Source organism: Lontra canadensis, unplaced genomic scaffold (assembly GCF_010015895.1).
Source record: "Lontra canadensis isolate GAN:19392208 unplaced genomic scaffold, GSC_riverotter_1.0 scaffold14, whole genome shotgun sequence".
Taxonomy (NCBI): domain Eukaryota; kingdom Metazoa; phylum Chordata; class Mammalia; order Carnivora; family Mustelidae; genus Lontra; species Lontra canadensis.
In genome coordinates, this window is record NW_022631008.1 from 14,188,554 (window position 1) to 14,207,957 (window position 19,404).

Consider the following 19,404-nt stretch of genomic DNA (forward strand, 5'->3'; position numbering starts at 1 on the left):
ACAATTCTTGGAGACACTTGCTATTATCTCTATTTCATGGCTGAGAAAATGGAAGCATAAGTAAAATGACTTGCCCAGTTTTTGTCAGGGAGTAGGTGACAGAATTGAGATTTGTACTTAAAGGGTGTCCAAATCTAGATCCATCCTTTTAACCTAAGCATTATACTTCTCTTACATGTGTTGCAATTTAAACAGTAGAAATGTAATGACATAAAAAGAAAAAAGTAGAAATAAAATAACATAGAAATTTTCATGGCTTGGGGTGTCTGGGTGGCTCAGTAGTTGAGCATCTGCCTCTGGCTTGGGTCATGATCCCACGGTCCTGGGATCGAGCCTCACATTGGGCTCCCTGCTTGGTGGGAAGCCTGCTTCTCCCTCTCCCTCTGCTTGTGTTCCCTCTCTCACTGTGTCTCTCTCTGTCAAATTAATTAATTAATTAAATCTTTAAAAAAAATTTTTTTTTAAATGTTTTTCATGGCTTTATTTCATACAGTTGATTCTAAAGTGATCCAGGTGTCTTAAATGTTCTAAATATGAGAAAACTAAATTTGGAAACACTTAGTGATTGCATATTATCTATTCTCAAAGTGTTCAGTCATCCACTTTCAAACATATAAATAATGGCATTTTTCCCCCCCAAATTTCTCTTAACTAAAAAATTCAATGTTAGGGGCACCTGGGTGGCTCAGTGGGTTAAGCCTCTGCCTTCCGCTCAGCTCATGATCTCAGGGTCCTGGGATTGAGCCCCGCATCCGGCTCTCTGCTCAGCAGGGAGCCTGCTTCCCCTCCCTCTCTCTCTGCCTGCCTCTTTGCCTACTTGTGATCTCTGTCTGTCAAATAAATAAATAAAATCTTTGAAAAAAAATTCAATGTTAATATTAACCAGTTTGAGTTACAAGTTCAGTACTTTTAGCTAATTGCCAGAATTTCCTAAATTTGTGACCTGAATATTCTCATAAATGGCAGGAAAGTTTTGTCTAAAATATAAAGTCTTCATTTATGCAATTAAACTTTAAAATTGCTTTTTTAAAGGAGAATAACTAAATTATGAAATAGGATTTTACTCTCTGACATTTATACCTGCTCTGATTTATTTGTATTTGGTTTTGTTTTAAGCTGTGCTTGAGGAACTCGTTAATAGTGGACGTTTACGAGGCACTGTGGTTGGTGGGAGACAGGATAAGGCCGTGTTTGTCCCTGACATTTACTCCAGAACACAAAGTACTTGGGTGGATTCCTTTCTCAGACAGAATGGCTATCTAGGTAACTATTTCTTCTTGTCTTTGAAACTAAAATTTCTTCCTTATATTGCACGTTCTTAGAAAGTACTTTATTAGTCCTGGGAGTACACACATGCTCTGCTATTGACAAAAGATTATAATGGTTCTCTGTGAATGTAAAAGTAGCCGAATTGCAGATTTTTGTTGGTTTTGGAACTGAGTTTAATTTCATAGTTACTGAACAGTTGTAATATGGGAAGGCCAAAACCGGTATTGATTGTTACCAGTGTTCCAGTGATGTGATACTATTACAACTTCAAGTATATTTTAAGTCACAGAAAATAATCTTATTTATTATATCTTATATTTTATGAAGTTGCCCAATTATTCAGATACCTAATCTTAGAAATACTTTATCGACTATCAGCTTTATAGTGTGCATTTTTATTAGTCACTCACTTCTTCACAAACGCTGAAGCTATTCTCACTCCTTTTTCTGAGGTTCTGTCATTTGGATAAAGTAGATTGACTGAACTTAATCATTAAAACAATTAGCATATGTATATTATATATAATATTCATATACATTATGTATGTACATATAGCTCACTTAGTTTGATCAGTTTCATAACCCAAGTCAAATCATGTAAGAAATCACTTGCTTTTTCAGTAATAAATGTGTAAGATACTAATGGTTCAAACAATTTAAATCTATGCTAGAATACTTGGTTTCACTTAATGTTTTCTTCACTTTCTGTTATGTACCTTTCAGTTTCTTCAACCATGGACTTGGATTAGAACTTTGTTATAATCAATTTTCTTAAATAGATTATTTGGGGGCAGAGAGTACAATAGATACCTCCAGTAACCTTAATGGCTGTAAATTTAAGTCTTTTTTGGTTTTTTTTTTTTACTTTTGTTTATATGCTAAGTCTAGTTTAAATTAAACTAGGGAGTTACTTTGTCTTAAGTTGTCTGATACCTTTAGTTAACTGTAATAAGCCAAATAAATTCTACTTTTTGTTTCTGTAAATTATTACATTCTCCTTCACCCCCATTTCTACTTTTTTGATCTGTAGTTCTCATGTTTCCCTTTGACCCCTCAATTGGAGAGGGTGTGACATAGCTGGGATTGAGGAAGTATTTGAACTAATTTTTCTACAGCTATGTTTAGTAATAAAAATTTGGAAGTGTATTCACAAAGAATAGATATTGGTAGAACTTATTTTTTCTAGGATTTCTAAAAGATGGGAATGATTGACAATTTTATTCTAATGGATTCTATTCCATTTCTATTTGTGATGTATTTCTAGAATTTGATGCTTTGTCCAGACTTGGAATCCCAGATGCTGTGAGCTACATAAAGAAAAGATATAAGACGACACAACTCTTGTTTTTGAAAGCAGCTTGTGTTGGTCAAGGACTTGTGGATCAGGTGGAAGCATCAGTAGAGGAAGCCATCAGCTCTGGAACATGGGTTGATATTGCAGTATGTTTTATCTTCTTCTTGTTAATTTTTCTTTAAACCAGTGATAACTGATACTCACTAGTATGTGGTCATTTTAATAATTAGGATACATAAAGATAGTCTTGGCTTTGTAGCCAAATTCTAGCAGACATTGTTATGGCAAAAACAATCTTAATTATGCTTAAAGACTTTTAGCTTTTGAGGTAGAATGACCTTTTAGATATGGATAGTCAACATCCAGAATTCCATAAATCTCAAAACAAGTAAGCAAACAATATAATACTCATAACAGTCTTGCCATTGATACTGATGTGATTTCTCAAAATCTTATCCAAGCATTTACAATCTTATCCAAGCATATTGGCGTTAGCCACTGTATAGTATTTGTGTATCCTTTATCCATTCATTAATCTCTGCTCATGTACTAACGTGACCTGCTTTAGCCCTGTTAGTGTTTTACTTCAGTGTTCAGTATTGACCTGCCTTTATTATACCAAAGAGAAAAGTACAGGTGAAGAGAAAGAAACAAGAGGCCATCCCATTATTACTAGGCAGGGCCCAGATTGTCTTTATAAAGTAAAAAATTACTTTTTGGATATGCAAGTTACCAGAGGTTCCAGATTTCGGTGTTCCATTGATTCATTTAACAAATTTTAAGTACCATCTGTGTGCGAGGAACCATTTTACTTGCTAGGAATGTGGTGCCCACACAAGTTTCCTAGGTGGAGATAGTTAATGAAAACAGTAATTTCAGATAGTCCAAGGAGCTAAGAAATCTATTTTGTAGGTAAAGTTGTCAGGACTTGATGATGGATTGTTTATGGGTTTATGAGAGGAACTGAGTGTGACATACAGGTTTGGGACCTGATAACTGCATGGAGAACAGTACCATTAATTGAGATGGGGGAACAATGGAGAAGGGTGGATGGGAACTAGGTGTTGGTGGGTAGGCGGCTGCAATCAGTGTCGTTCTGGACATGTGGAATTTGAGATGCCTGTTAGGCACCAGAGCAGAGATGTTAGGGAGACAGAGGGCATATGACTCCAGAGCTCAGAATGATAATGAAAGCAGAAATACAGTTTGGGAGGTTATCAGCATAGAGATGGTTCTGAAGGCTATTAGACTTAATGAGATCACCTAGGGAGGGCATATATGTAACAAATGGTTTATCTGTATGTTATTGTATTTATACTTGTTTTCACTTTGTTTCTGCTTCTAGCCTCTGTTACCCAGTTCTTTATCAGTTGAAGATGCCGCCATGTTGCTTCAGCAGGTGATGAGAGCATTCAGCAAGCAGGCTTCAGCTGTAGTTTTTAGTGACACTGTTGTAGTCAGTGAAAAATTCATAAATAACTGCACAGAACTCTTCAGTGAACTGATGCACCAGAAAGCTGAAAAGGTAAGCCAGATTTCCTTTCTCCTACTAATCTTAATAGGATTTTCACGTTAGAATCATCTGACATTTTTTGAAAAATGGAGTAAGCAGCATACACCCGAAAGTGAACACTGTGTTTCATGCATCATTTCCTTTTAATGCATCGTTCCTTTTTATTTCTTCTGGATTTGTTTTTCCTCTTCTTCACTCCCATCGGGACATACTTTTTTTGTTTTGTTTTGTTTTGTTTTGTTTTGTTTTTTTTCTTCCCCGCTGCCTGAAAGCTCCTCTTCAGCCCTCAGAACTCAGCTCAAACGCCCCCACCTCTGGGAAGCCTTCCAGGCTTGCCCACCCCCCCAGGCTGCGGAGTCCTTTGCAAGTCCCTCATCTGCAGGGGTCGCTGACAGGGACTTTCCATCTCTCCATCTCCCAAGCTCTCCCCTGGAAAGGGAGGCTGCGGTGAGTGGGGGGCGGCAAGGGGGGCTTCCTGGGAGGTAAGTGCACATGTACAAGGGGTCCCTGGGTGGTGGGGGACTGCATGGGAAATAAGTGGGCCTGGGAGCTGATTATATAATTTTATATTTTTATAAAATTTACAAATTTTACAATTATGATTATTACATTTATAATTTTATAACATATAATAATTTTATAAATTGAAATCCTATAAATGAAATTATACATTTCACAGTTAAGTTTCCTAAGGGTATTGGTCCAATATTGAAATCCACAAAAATTATATCTGTGGATTATATGTACAAGTATACAGTATAGCTATCAATCACTATACTGTTTATCTACTAAATCAGGTAGAGCCTTATTAATTTTACCTATTTAGGATGCACGAATGGGATAACTTACTGAGGAAAGAAATTGTTGATACTATCAAAAATTGATTAGTTCCTGAGAGCAAGTGCTATCATAATATATAGAAGTAGAGGTCCAGGCAGGTCTGCTTTAATGACTGTTCAATTCATGTTTCTAGTTAGCAGCCCCATCTACTTATAAAGCCTGCTCACGATAGGCAGAACAAGCCTATTTATCTTAGACTGTTAGTAAGTCCATGAGAGCTTATTAAGTATGTAAATAATTTGTATTCATCTCTATTCCTTTTAAGCTCTTTAACAGTTTAAAAAAGAGAGATAATTTTCTGTCTTGCCTACAAAGCAGCAGAGTAAAAGTACATAAGATTGTTACCAATACACCTGAGTTCCATTCTCACATTGTTTACTGTTCGACTTTGGACAAATAGACCTCCAGTTTCCACATATTCAAAGGAAGGATGATGATGCCTCTCTTCTCCTTTCTAAAGATAAATTTAAATAAAGAAGAGATGTATACCAAAAGTGTAGCACATATTATCTCCCAAGACACTAAATGGCTGCATTATTTTTATTTGCACTAAGATAAAAACGTGGTCATCAGTTTTCATTCTTTGTGCTCCTCCTTCCAACTACAAAAATAACTTTGAGGAAAAAAAAAGGTGATTCTGCTGCTTGAACTGTCAACATTCTAAACCTTTTTCTTTAGGAAACCAAAACGGAAATACCATTTTTAACATGAAAATGTACTTTTGTCATTGCAGATTTAGAACCCTGTCCCATGCTGAAAAAACAATTTCTGAACATGGAAATAGGTCATTAGTCTTAACATAAATTTTTAAAAAGCAGAGATCAGGAATGAGTCTGGAGGAAAAAACAGATTATATGATTAAGTGTACAACTCATCCTACATGCTCGTTCTGTTAGGTTGGAGGATAGAGATTTTGTAATCTCAGGTACCCACGTGGCACTGGACTTGGGAGTCTCAAAGAGAAAAAGAGCAAGGTCACCCAGTAAGCAGTGGTAAAGAAGCCAAATCAGCTGAAGAGGATTGCGTTTGCTGTATGATCAGTTTTTCAGGGACCAGATAGGACTTTTTATTTTTTGATCACAGATCAAAAAGTCAAGAACAGCAAGGGAAGAGACTGATCTTTGGCAAGGAGAAATAGTCTCAGAGTGGCAACTGTTGGACCAGGCTCTATAGTTCTTCTTAGCAATGAGATCAAACAAGAATAATTAGGATGAATAATAATAATTGAGTATGTAACTAACTATTTTATGTTTTCTGTAATGCCATATATTTTTGCTTACCAAGAAAAGCATGTTTTATTTCAGGAAATGAAAAATAATCCTGTTCATTTAATCACTGAAGAAGACCTGAAACAGGTCTCCATTTTAGAAAGTATTAATACAAGTAAAAAGGATAAAAAAGATGAACGAAGGAGAAAAGCAACAGGTAATCAGTTATTATTAACCAAGAAGATTCAAAGATGAGTTTCGTTTATTTATTGCAGTGAACTCTACATTTATTACACCCTTTTACTTGGTTGATTTATTTTTAATTGCTAATATTAGCCAAATCTTTTGCTAATGAATTAAGTTTTGATTATGATAATGGAAATATTAGTGATTACTTATTCTTTTTAATTTTTTGTGAGAACTAAGTTAATTTCATGGTCTGGCCCATGTCCCATTGTTTGCCCCCTCACTGTCTATGATCCAGACCAGTAGCCTTTTTTTCCCCCGAAATTTGGCAAGTTTGTGGTTACCTGAAAGCCTTTGCACTAGCTACTCCCTCTACCTGAATGTTCTCTCTCAAACTTCAGGTAACAGATTTCTTGTCATTCAGAGCTCAACTTTAAATGTCAGTTCCTCATAGAGGCCTCCCTCACCACCTGGAATTGTAGACACAATCAATCATTCTCCATATATTATCTTCCAGTCTTTTTGTATTGCTTTTATCACTGTCTTGTGTTTTATTGTTGGGAAACCTTGTACATCTTGTTTATTGTTTCCTAGTTCTTAGAGCACCTGTTGGTGTATTTTAGGTGTTCTATAAATATTTATTAAATTATTGAATTTCCCAAGGACATCTCATTTCTTTCCTTTCTTTTTTTTTTTTTTTTCTTTTTGGTAATTAAGAGTCACTGGAAATTATTTGAGGTAGCACTGGTATACTAGTAACTTGCATTTGGAAATTAATTTGTTTTCCATACTTTCTATAGTAGGAACAGTTTTATTAGTGCTCTATCAGGGTTAAAGAAACTAGATATTCAACATGTTTCATTAATACAGCTGTACTGGATATGTGTTATAAAAACTTCATTTTTTTTAAGATTTTATTTATTTGTTTGACAGAGAGAGAGATCACAAGTAGGCAGAGAGGCAGGCAGAGAGAGAAGAGGAAGCAGGCTCCCTGCTGAGCAGAGAGCCTGATGCGGGTCTCGATCCTAGGACCCCGAGATTATGACCTGAGCTGAAGGCAGAGGCTTAACCCACTGAGCCACCCAGGCACCCCCAAAACTTCATTTTTATTTGTTGTGGAAATTCACTCCTGTATCTCTGAGATTGCTTCTTTCCTCTTCAAACACATTTTTCTACAAAATCTTTCGATTTTGATACTTTGAAATTTCTCTCTATTTTTCTGGGAAGACTACTCCAATAAATCATAGTACTGTTCACAGCCATGCATATTTTATCATATGATTTGAAGATATACTTATAAATTCACCTTAATCAGTTGGTTGCACTTATGTCAGAGTAGCTAGTCTGTTTTATTTCCTTCTAAAAGTTCAGAGTCATCTGGTCATCTCAATTATAGTACTATCATATTGTAATAGTTTAGGTATAGTGCATGGAATAATGTCAAATATAAATGTCTTCCCTATAAGAAATTTATTGCCATAGGTCTGCTTTTGAAAATTGTGTTTTTCTATCATAAAAGCAAGGGAAAATAAATTAATAGAACTTAAAATTATAGGACATGATAAAGTTTAAAGGAATTGTACTTAGAATTTAGAAAAAGATCTGTAGTTATATGTCATTTTACTTTATCGAAAAATGAGTCTTATGAAGAAGTGTATTATTATTTTTCATGTTACAATCCCATTTCTAGGTAAGTATTCTATTTTGTTGAATAGATACTTTAAATGCAAATATGTAATAGCAAAGAAATACCTCAATAACATTACTTTTATATACAGTGTTTTAGTTTGTGTCATAATGTGTATTTTTTTAGTCTTTAGCCAATAGGTGATTGATAACTATGTTTCTCTACTCATCTAATTTAGTATTTGTGGTAAGTGTTTATTGAGCACCTTTTAATGTATCAAGCATTGCTTTAACCCCAAGGATACAAACATTAGTGGGACATGCTCCCTGTTCTCAAAAATTCATTATCTCATTGGGTGGTGGGAGACTAGGGATGTCTCCTGTAAACAAGAATAATAATCTTTCAACCAGAAAGACAAAACTGAGGGTAATTAAACTTGTGAAGTACTATAGTGGGATATTAATGAAGCTGTAGTAACAAAGATGGCAAATGAGGGCACATTTCTTTTGGGGAAGGGAGAAGAACCAGTAAAGGAATGGGTTTGGCCAAGGAAAAGTCAGACAAAACTATAGAAAAGAGTATCTTTAGAGAAGGAAGAAGAGACTGGAAGAGATTGCCTTTAGAGCTGGTAAGCTATCTAAGTGAGTTGCTCAAATTCAAGAGATTTCACATTTTATTAATTTTTTATTGACCAAATTACAAAACTTCCATTATAATTTTTTTAAAAAAACCTCCCACCTTAAATAGCAGCTAAAAGTTTAATTATTTGGCTTTTATTGTTCTGCTATAAAGTTAAATATGACAACGTAGTGTCATCGTTTTCTACTAACTAATACCGTTTTCCACTAGAGGGCAGTGGAAGTGTGAGAGGAGGTGGTGGCAGCAATGCCAGAGAGTACAAAATCAAAAAAGTCAAGAAGAAAGGAAGGAAAGAAGAGGATAGTGATGATGAGTCATCTCACACTGGTATGTAGCTTTATTTTACTCCTCTTTTGTATGTGTGTGATTTTGTAAACAATTTTCTTAAGACGTCTATTATTAGATGTATATACTAATGCAAGAAGACCTTGCTTTGCCCAGTGAGTGGATACAAATTTCAGATACCACAGCTTAGTTGCTGACCCCAGCCCCCCAACAGCATGGTTCATATTTTAGTTACCAGGGTGTATTAACAGTGAGTAATTGCATAAAGTACAGATATAGCTGCTGGCTCCTCAGTCCATTGATCATCACATAAATAATACATGTGCATCATGAGCTATGACAATCACATCACTTATTTCAAAGTCTGATCACTGTGCGTCTCTTCTTCACTTTATGCACAGACAACAAACCATGTAGTTATGTTGCCTCCTTGTCTCCCAGTGATGAATCCATATGACATTTTGCAAAATGGATAATCAAAAGGGAATTGGCCAACAAAGATGAAAATGCAGCCAAGGAATGAAAAGTGATAACACTGGAAATAAAATATGAATCATGAATAAATGGTGTTCAAGAAGAACTAGCTGACTGTGGGAATGTTGGGATTGCCACTGTTCAGGAGAGTAGGTATGCAGCCACAGAAGCTCAGCAAAGGCACACTTACTGATGTAAATGGGGGAAGTGGTTGTGACAGAAAGGATGAAAATGTCTTAGAGGATGTGAAATTGGCAGAAAACTTCATATTAAAGGAATTCTCAGAGATGTTTCACAACATTGAAAGGGGAAAGGATAAAATGCTGTGAGCTGATCCAGAGTTAAGAAAGGACTATGACATCTTCCCAAGGCATAGAAAAGATGCTTGCTCTGTATTGTAAGTTATAGCCTTAGAAGAAGGCAAGCTCTGTTCAGACTATTTTTGATAAGTTTTTCACGAAGAAATAAAATACTTTGTTGCCCAGTGTTTCTGATAAGCAAATTACAGTATACTAAATTATAAGTATTGGTTTTCTTTTTCATTTCCCTCTACATTTATAACCAACAGTAAGAACTCTTAATGTTTTCAGACATTTTTAAAAATCACGGAACAATCATAAGTTTTCCCATTGTTTGATGAGAAGACCTTGCACAGTTTTAGCTTACACAGTCATTTTTATGCTTTCCCACTGCCCTACAAAACAAATTACAATATTTTATTAAAAAAATGGATTTCTGCATATTCAAGTAGGAAACATTGATTTTATGCTAATTGGTTGATTGCTTCTAACAGGAGAATTAAGTATATCCATCTTCCTTTTTGGAGACTTGTTAGCATTTGGCACAGTTAAGTTAGCAAGGGATATGTTAGTTTTTCTAAGTAAAATTATGATTCTTTTATGTTTGTGTTTTAAATAAATTTACTTAACAAAACCGAATAGAGAAAAAAACTTGAAGTGATGATAATTTGAAATTTCTTATTTTACCTCTTCCACAGAGCTCGTTATATATGGGCTAGTGCTGGAAGGTATAGGTATCAGGTGACATGGCTTCAGCAATTAATGTGCTACTACTCATGATAGCATCGTTGCTTAAGAGCTATCTTTAAAATATTCTAAGATAGGTAAAAATAGCTACTGTTCTCAACATGTATAAAACAATATTAATTAAAACTTTCTTCATACTAGTCCTGTTCTTATTTTAAATAGTATTAAGACCGTCCTCTGTGGGTTTTAATTTTTCATTGATAAATGAATTTTTCTATTCCTCAGATGTACAAGGGGTGGGAGAAAAGGGGCATTTCATAAAATACTTCTCTAATATCTGTAACCGTAACTAATTGTTAAATGAGGCATGTGATACTCCTTTTATGCACAAATTATGGAGAGGGGATATAAAGGTAGTAAAACCATTCTACCTAAAAAGATATAATTTCAGTGCCTTTGAAAGGGGGTTGTGTTATAATCTCTGAAATGGAGGATATAATTAGGTTCTCAGCTAAAATACAGCATCAACTCAGTGTGAAAGATTACTAGATGGAAATATAATTTAATAACTTATAAAATGCATGCAGGAAACAAACAGAGAAAGCAGAAACTATGTGATTCGAAAGATCAGGAATGGAGGATAGCAGATCTCAAAAAGAAAGGATAGTGGATCTGTTCTAACATGTCCATCTGTTCTAAAGCTGTGATGGCAACTTACTTAGATCTTGACACATAGCAAAGAGTGATTTTTGAGCTAGTTTTTATTTTATTTATTTTACTATTTTTTATTTTTATGTCTAAGTTTTTACAATAACCAAATTTAGTTGGAAATAATCACTTTTCTATTTTTACAATATTAATAATAGAAATATTGTTAGCTTTCTTTGCAACCCATGCTTATCTAAGTTGGTGAGAAGGCATGACAATTCCACACTTAACAATTATTTCCATTATAGTAGCTGCATACAAATTTTCCCTGGCATAGAATTATTTTTTTTTATGATTGTATATATTTATTTGACAGACAGAGATCACAAGTAGGCAGAGAGGTAAGCAGAGAGAGAGGAAGGGAAGCAGGCTCCCTGCTGAGCAGAGAGCCTGATGCGGGGCTGGATCCCAGAACCGTGGGATCATGACCTGAGCTGAAGGCAGAGGCTTTAACCCACTGAGCCACCCAGGCGTGGTGTACAAAAATACAAAGAATTATTTTTGTAAGAAGAAAAATAAATGAGTGTAAAACTATGATATTTCTTCATCTTTGCCTTTCCCAAAGGACAATTTTTAGCTTAATTCTATTGGAGTTGAGTTCATATGATTATAAAGACTTTTCCTGAAGATCTTCTACAAATTGTAAGGGTGATTTGATTTTTAATAACTATTCATTTTTATAAAGAAGGAAATTCTGCTCGGTATACATTGTTCAACAAAGAGAAATTATCTTTTTCTTAAAAGATTTTTTTTCCATCCAGTTGATTGTTTTGATTTGCCACGATTTGCATCATCCAAGTTAGATCGGGGAAAATCATCTTTATTATTTTTTGATTAACATTAAAACAGTCATTAAATAAAGTTAGGAAAAAAAATTTTTTTAAGTTAGAAAATTATTTATTACTCATAAGAAATGCCACTATTTTTAAAATTGTTTTCATTGGGTACTGCTGTCACTGGCAATGTCGGAGTCTTTATGGTAGGCAGTGAATAAATTACCATCTTAGTAAATATGTTAATGAACTTTGTTTGCTTTTAGGTCGCTTTATGTTTTGTTCTTTTTCCTATTGCGCATTTCTACTATAGGAAAGAAGAAGCCAGAGATCACTTTTATGTTCCAGGATGAAATTGAAGATGTTTTGAGAAAACACATACAAGATGCCCCTGAGGAATTTATTTCTGAATTTGCTGAGTACTTAATAAAGTAAGTATAAAAACATATTTTTTTCTGTTTTATGATAGAAATTCAATGAGTTATTAAATAAAATTTTGACCCAACATTATGGAAAATATAGATTTTAGGTCTTTACTTTTCAAAGCTTAGAATTTAATCCAGCCACCAAATTCCAGATTTTGTTTGCCTATCAGGGCTGTTCTGTTTAACAAACATGTAAGTGCTTTGGGTGAGGCGGTGTGGAAAATAAAAGGTAGGAGTGTGGAGGCATCCTCTGTCATTGATGTTTCAGTCCTAGTTGGGAGAAAAACACCACCAGTCACTGGCTGCTCTCGGACATAGCGTGAAAAGTAACAACTAAAAGAAAAGACCTTTATCTATCTAGACTTGACAGAGAGTACACAGTACACTTTTAGGGAGAAATAAAGTAACAAACTGTGTTCAGAGAACAAATTTAGACAGCACTAGCTTAAAATTGAGCGAAGCTAAATTTATTTTTATACTGAAGTAAAAGAAATTGTGTCTAACTTGACCATTACTAGCTAACATGATTTTCCCCTCAAGTTAGTTCCAGTGTGTAAGCATTGATAAATGCAATCCAAGAGCCCAGTGCATCTAACTTTGAACTTAGAAATACAGCTTTTGTAGTTTTTTTTTTCTTTTCACTGAATATTTTTGATGCATGAATACAGTACATAATCATATTTTTCGTATGTAAAAAGATAGTTACTACTAACCATTTGCCATTACTTAAAATAATCTATTCTGAAGTTGTTGAGCATAAAAAGTTTTTTAAAAAAAAGTTTTGAATATATTATCTCTTTTAGAATTTTAGAAATTGAGAATTTATTATTCCTGTGTGTGGGGAACAGATTTATGTCCTATTCTCCAAATTAACTTTTAAAAACTACTTTGGACTGAATTTGAATTAAAGTTTTTGTTACTGCTATTCTTGCTGTCTTTAGTGCAGTAATTTTGAGTACTTTAAAACTGATAAAAATAATGCACTTAAGTTATTTAAGTCTTAGGATTAGAGGACAAATTCTTGTGAATTATACTCCAAATTAATCTTATTTGTTTAGAAAATCTAGAGGTATTTTCTTAAGACTTACTTCCATAGAAGCAAAATTTCTTATATGCATAAGCCCAGTACGTTTTAATAAACTAAATATATTTATCTTGTGCACAGACCTCTTAATAAAACTTATCTTGAGGTGGTACGTTCAGTGCTCATGTCTTCAACTTCTTCTGCCTCTGGAACTGGTAGAAAGCGCACCATCAAGGACTTGCAAGAAGAGGTTTCAAACCTATACAATAACATTCGGCTATTTGAAAAAGGGGTGAAGTTCTTTACAGGTATACTTAATAATGTTGTTTCATTGGTTTTCATAATTGTTCCTCGACGTTCATTTTAATAAAGCACCTTCATTTTCCAGATGATACACAAGCTGCTCTTACAAAGCACTTGCTGAAGACAGTATGTACTGATATCACTAACCTCATTTTCAACTTCTTGGCTTCGGATTTAATGATGGCGGTAGACGATCCTGCAGCCATTACCAGTGAAGTATGATAGTGATTTTCTTGTATTCTTGATGCATTGCGTTTTGAAATAAAAGCATATTTTATTGTCTCATGTAAGAAATAGTCTAAAGGAAAGTAAAATAAAGAAAAGGGTTTTTAAGAAAAAAAATCAGATTTTTATTTTAAATTGGTGATACAAACAGTCTGTTGAAAATAATGCTTAATTACTTTGGAGTCAACACTTATTTTTTTCCTACTTTGTGTTATGTCACATCCGTTTTTCTGGCTGAGTTGCCGATCCCTTGACTGTTTTCTGGCCAGATTCCATAATTTCGCAGTCATTTCTGAGTACTGACACCATCTCATTTCAATATTTAGATGAACTGCAGTTTTTTGTTAAAATGCTAATCTCAAACTAAAGTCAAAGTTCATTTCTTCCTCTCTCAAAATATAAGGTAGTGCTATGGCTCCTACTTGCTTAGAGAAGGTAGGGTGTGATCTGTCCCTACAACTCCTCCTCCTCCTCTTCTCTATCCCTATAGATCCACTTAAAGTTGGAGATTTAAGAAAAATGAAGGAGGCAAAAGCGTTTCATAGGAGTGACTGCATATCATTGGTTATCATCTAGGTCCAATTCTGTGGCCTTATGTATCTCTTGCCCCACAGGTGGTGTAGGTTGTTTTGAGGCTGTTTTTTAGCTTGTGACTCCCTCTTTAGCAAGGACCTTCCCCTGAACCTCCAAACACAGACACATTTATTTCTCCCTCCTACCCCAGCACAGTACTGTACCCCTTCCCACCTTCAGCCTGAGCAGTGACTCTCCAACTGCCTGGACAATTCCATATATCCTGCCTCTGTGCCAGCCTCTGCTGTGGGAAATACATGGGGTCCTGTCCCATGCCCTTCGGGGGCTACAGAAGAACTGGTGTGGCATGTGACAGGGAGTCAGTAGGTCTCCCTCATCTTCCAAGATTCACTGTAACTTTCAGTCAACCCATTCCACTAGGCCTCCACCAGAAATTTCACACCTCATAGGGCCATCAGACTCTGGTCAAGAATGCCATCATATTTCACAAGATACATTTATGTGGAGAGGGACGCTGAAAAGATTCCGCCCACCATAGAGTATAACAGCCAGCCAGCCCTGGAGCAAGTTCTCTAGTTGATAGGCATTCTGGAACTTGGGAGTGGGAACCCCCTCATCTGGCATTAGGGAAGAATATTCTTCCCACCCCAATGGAAAATGGAGGGAGTAGCCTCTTAACCCCAAATTCTCTTTTCCCCAAAAGATGAGTGCTTTTCTCTCTCTCCCTCCCCTCCCCATCTTTCTCTTCCGCTTCTGGGCCAAAAGGGAGGAGTAGGGCTATACCTAGCTTGATTGGCTGACTGGCTTTTGGCTAGCTCTCCAATTTTAGAATGTTTTTGTCCCTAGTTTGAAAGCTGAAGTTCACAAACAAGGATAAATTCCATTCCTCATTCTATTATAGTAATTCTATTATAGTAATAAATAAATATGCTTTGTTTTCTTTTGTTTGATCTTCTATCTACTGCATGTCAAAGTCACAATCCCAAGAGAACTTTTTTCCCTTTATAGGTAAGGAAAAAAATTTTAAGTAAATTATCAGAAGAAACCAAAGTAGCTCTCACAAAACTCCATAGCTCTCTGAATGAAAAGGTAAGTAAAGTTTGATTCTGTTTAGATAATGGGACTAGAATTTGTGATCTTTGAGTAGATTTTTATCAGAATAAATATAAACTCAATCTCTTCTAGAGGTAAAGGGGGAGAACAGGCTGGGAACATTTTATCCTAAATCATAATTTCAAGTTCAATAACAAAATGACCTTTTAAAAAATTCTATTTAGGATGTAAAATTACAAAACCATTAAGTGACTATATTTCTTTAGGCAACCTGTTAATAAAAGTAAATTGCTGTATTAAATACCTGTTTCAGAGCATAGAAGACTTTCTTTCTTGTCTGGATTCTGCAGCAGAAGCTTGCGATATTATGGTAAAAAGGGGAGACAAAAAAAGGGAAAGGTAACATTGAATTAATCTGTATTATTAATAAATTCTTAGATGTGTGATATTTCATATCCGAAGTTGGAATTTGACTCTCTGAATCTTGCACAAAGAATGCTTGTATCCAAACGGCTGCAGACCGTCGAGCATATCCAATACATAGGTGGCCCTCTCTGACCAGTATCAATAAGGTAGCAAGGCTCCCTAATCCCAAGCCTGGGAACTTTATACCAGCTTTGAGACCTTCTTTACAGGAAAGCTTACCTATATCAGTGCACTTCTGTTTGATTCCCCAGCAACTCAAAATAAAAAGTACACTTTAAGGATCCCAGCGATATCGTTTTCTCTGTCGTGTTCTAGTATATCAGTTTATCCACAGCATTTTGGGTTACGTGTCTATATTTCATATTTTAAATGTCCCTGAAGATGTTTATGGAGCTAGATAATTAAACTAGAGAAGACTAAAAATGAATACAGAAGGGAAGAACTAAAATTGGTGAGAGCTTGTTAAAGCATGAGAATGTGTTTTTGTGATTTTATTTTTGTTTAGGCAGATACTGTTCCAGCATCGACAAGCACTGGCCGAACAGCTAAAAGTCACAGAAGACCCTGCTCTTATTCTGCACCTCACAGCGGTCCTTCTGTTTCAGCTCTCGACCCACAGCATGCTCCATGCACCTGGAAGATGTGTCCCACAGATCATTGCTTTTCTTAATAGTAAAATTCCAGAGGTATCACATTTTCCACACACTTGAAACTTTTAAAGCTTTTAGATTCTGAATATTTTGAATGGATAGGTATAAATCATCATGAACAATAAGACACAAAACATATGAATATGACTTCCTGTTCTGAGAATGTGAACGGTGAATCAGAAGATTGATTTTTAAAAACTCAGCATAGCTCAAGAATCTTTTGGGGATTCTATAAGATCTGTGGTAAAAAGAAGTCTTCCATTTCAGCTTATGCAAATTTAACCTGTTCTTCAAGGACCAGTTCCAAAAGTCTTAACCTGCACAAATTCTTCTGAGAAATTTCTCAGCTAAAAGGAATCTGGCTTCTTTGAACTTCCATATCACTTTGACTTACTCTCTAGTTAATAGAATTTAGCTGAGTCAGTTTGCATTAAAATGATGCGTATTCATGTTTGATCACCCCTAGCCTGTCAACTCCTTGCCAGTAAGGACCTTACTAGTTTGAGCTTTCTACTTACGTGGCCAGTGATTTGTAAAGATGAAGACCTTCACGGTGTATGGGTTGAACAAATTCGGTTTGTTCCATAGAAAATTAAATCATGTTTGTTAATCTTTCTTCTCTTTTCTTTTTTCGCAGGATCAGCATACTCTTTTGGTAAAGTATCAAGGTTTAGTTGTAAGGCATTTAGTTAGTCAAAATAAGAAGACTGGACAGGGAGATGATCCCTTGAGTGATGAATTAGAGAAAGAACAAGAAGATATCACCAACACTACTCGCAAAGAGCTTCAGGAACTTTCTTCATCCATTAAAGACCTTGTTCTCAAGTCCAGGAAATCATCTGTGACAGAAGAGTAATGATCTTGATTTACTTTTGTCATATAGTAAACCTTTTTCCCAAAGTTTAAAGTGAGTGGTTACCAAAAAATATTCACTTCACAGCCCTTGATTCCCCCTATAACCCCCCCACACACACACACACAATTCAGTTTAAAGAGGAGTGTCGTCGTATTCAGTGTAAATCTTAGAAAAACACGAATTTTTTGTAAATTGGGTTCAACCATGGAGGACTTCTTTTTCACATTATAATTCTAAAAATTACCATTTCAGGTTTATTTTATTTTCAGATGCCGAATGAAGAATAAATTTTCTGAAATCTTCCATCTAGAAAAGGACTCATGCATTGTGTTGTTAGATTTCAAGTGACATTCTTACATTTATATATATATTAGGCAGCACCTTAAAATGTGGTCTTTTTTTTTTTTTTAAGGAAAAGAAAACCCTTTGGTGTCAGAATAAAAATCATGGATTTTAAAATTAATAGAGAGTGCTTCAAACCTAAAATACAGAAATTTACAAAAACTTTTTTTTATTACTAGGCCCTTGCTCTTATTTCTGGCAGATAGAGGGCCTCCCATATCCCCCACAAGAGTGACCTTGGTTGGGGATATCTTTAAAGGTGCAGAATACCAGAGGGGCCCATGCACTGCTGTGCTCTATTCTAACACAAGATGCTAACAAGTGAGAGAAAAAAGTTGCTTCTTAAGAGGTATAAGTCAAATTTCAACATTGGAATAACAAAATGTAATACAGTATTTTTCTTTAACCCAGTTTGCATTTCTAAATGTCTTTTATTTTTTTATAACAGTAGTCACTCTGGCATCTAATTCTTTGTTATGGGAGAATCCAGAAGTGCACTGAAGTCATTAGAACTTTTTTTCCAAAAATGAAAATCCTTATAAGAAAATAGGTATTTTTATTTTCTAAAGATTATTAGTAGTTAAAAGTAACGAATAGTTCCTTGGAGTAATAATTTCAAGCAAGTGAGATTTAAGCAACAATTTATTTTATATCAAAAAGAAATTTATTTTGAATAGAATAGTAAGTTAAATCTCAAGTATCAAGAAAGTACTATTTTACGTAATTCCTTATATGGTACGTGTTTTGAAATGTCTGAATACAAATATCAGTCTACTTCTAATTCCAAAGTATTAATACTTAGTGAAAGAAATTGATATAATTGTTAACTAAGTATTATCATTAAAGTTGATAGGAATGTAACATAAATTTAAAAATGTTTTTCCATTGGTAATTTTCTATTAGTGTATTTTCATATGTGCAAAGGAAGAAAAATGACAAATCCTCTGTGACCACAAATTTCAGTTAGTTTTGTTTATTCAGTTTTCAAAATATTGAACACCCAGTCTAATGTTTTATTCAGTCTTAAAGAACCTTCTCAATTATGTCTCAGCAGATACCAAAGTAATCCACATTTGTGTCAAACTAGATCATAGACAGTGAAGTAAATAAAATCATTCTGACTTTATTAATTTGTAGGAATAAAAATAGGAGAGACAGCCAAGCAAATAAAAAGAAAACCATTCTGTCCTGTTCACATTCATTTTTTTTCATTCATCGAAATGGTTCATATTTTTCCACAGTAAATAAGAGTTTTTATTGTTTTTGGAAAAAATCTAGCTGATTTTGTATGTAAAATTCTAATTTCGTTAAAATAAAAATTCTTAAATGGTTATCTACTATGATCTTGGTAGGCAGATTTAAGGATGTTATTAAAAATAAAATTTTGTTTCTATTAAATTTTGTGGTACTTCGAAGCTTTCATTATTTTAATTACTAGAACGTATTGTGTGTGTGTTAAATGTAGTGTATTTACATTTTAAAATTCTGATACTGAACATTTTTCAAAGTTTTTATTAAATTTTTCTTATGGAAAAATAGTTCCATAGTCCTCAATATCTCATTCCTAGAATGTTTACCATTCATGAACCATTTCACCTTAGTAATCATTTTCAGTTAGCTGAATTTCAGCAAATGTGCAGCTGTACTCTCATATCTGCTACTTCCTACTGTTGCAGATACAATAGAGATACTTGAATAACATGTTCATGTTTCTGTCTCCAGACCACGTGTTTCTGAAGAGTCAAGGGAAACCCACTTTTGGTC

At 34.7% G+C, this 19,404-nt stretch overlaps 1 protein-coding gene across 3 annotated transcripts in view; it reads left to right on the top strand.

Annotated features, from left to right (window-relative positions):
* UFL1 (UFM1 specific ligase 1) overlaps positions 1–19,038 on the top strand; it is a 33,519-nt gene extending 14,481 nt beyond the window's left edge. For all 3 annotated transcript variants that reach the window (XM_032858153.1, XM_032858154.1, XM_032858155.1), the window contains 12 exons: positions 1,117–1,263; positions 2,534–2,709; positions 3,909–4,088; positions 6,221–6,341; positions 8,787–8,903; positions 12,116–12,233; positions 13,393–13,559; positions 13,640–13,770; positions 15,322–15,402; positions 15,680–15,765; positions 16,298–16,478; positions 17,080–19,038. In XM_032858153.1, coding sequence (XP_032714044.1) covers positions 1,117–1,263; positions 2,534–2,709; positions 3,909–4,088; positions 6,221–6,341; positions 8,787–8,903; positions 12,116–12,233; positions 13,393–13,559; positions 13,640–13,770; positions 15,322–15,402; positions 15,680–15,765; positions 16,298–16,478; positions 17,080–17,298 — 1,724 coding nt within the window. In that variant the 3' untranslated portion in view covers positions 17,299–19,038. The remainder of the gene's footprint in view (positions 1–1,116; positions 1,264–2,533; positions 2,710–3,908; positions 4,089–6,220; positions 6,342–8,786; positions 8,904–12,115; positions 12,234–13,392; positions 13,560–13,639; positions 13,771–15,321; positions 15,403–15,679; positions 15,766–16,297; positions 16,479–17,079) is intronic.
* Positions 19,039–19,404: the final 366 nt, after the last annotated feature.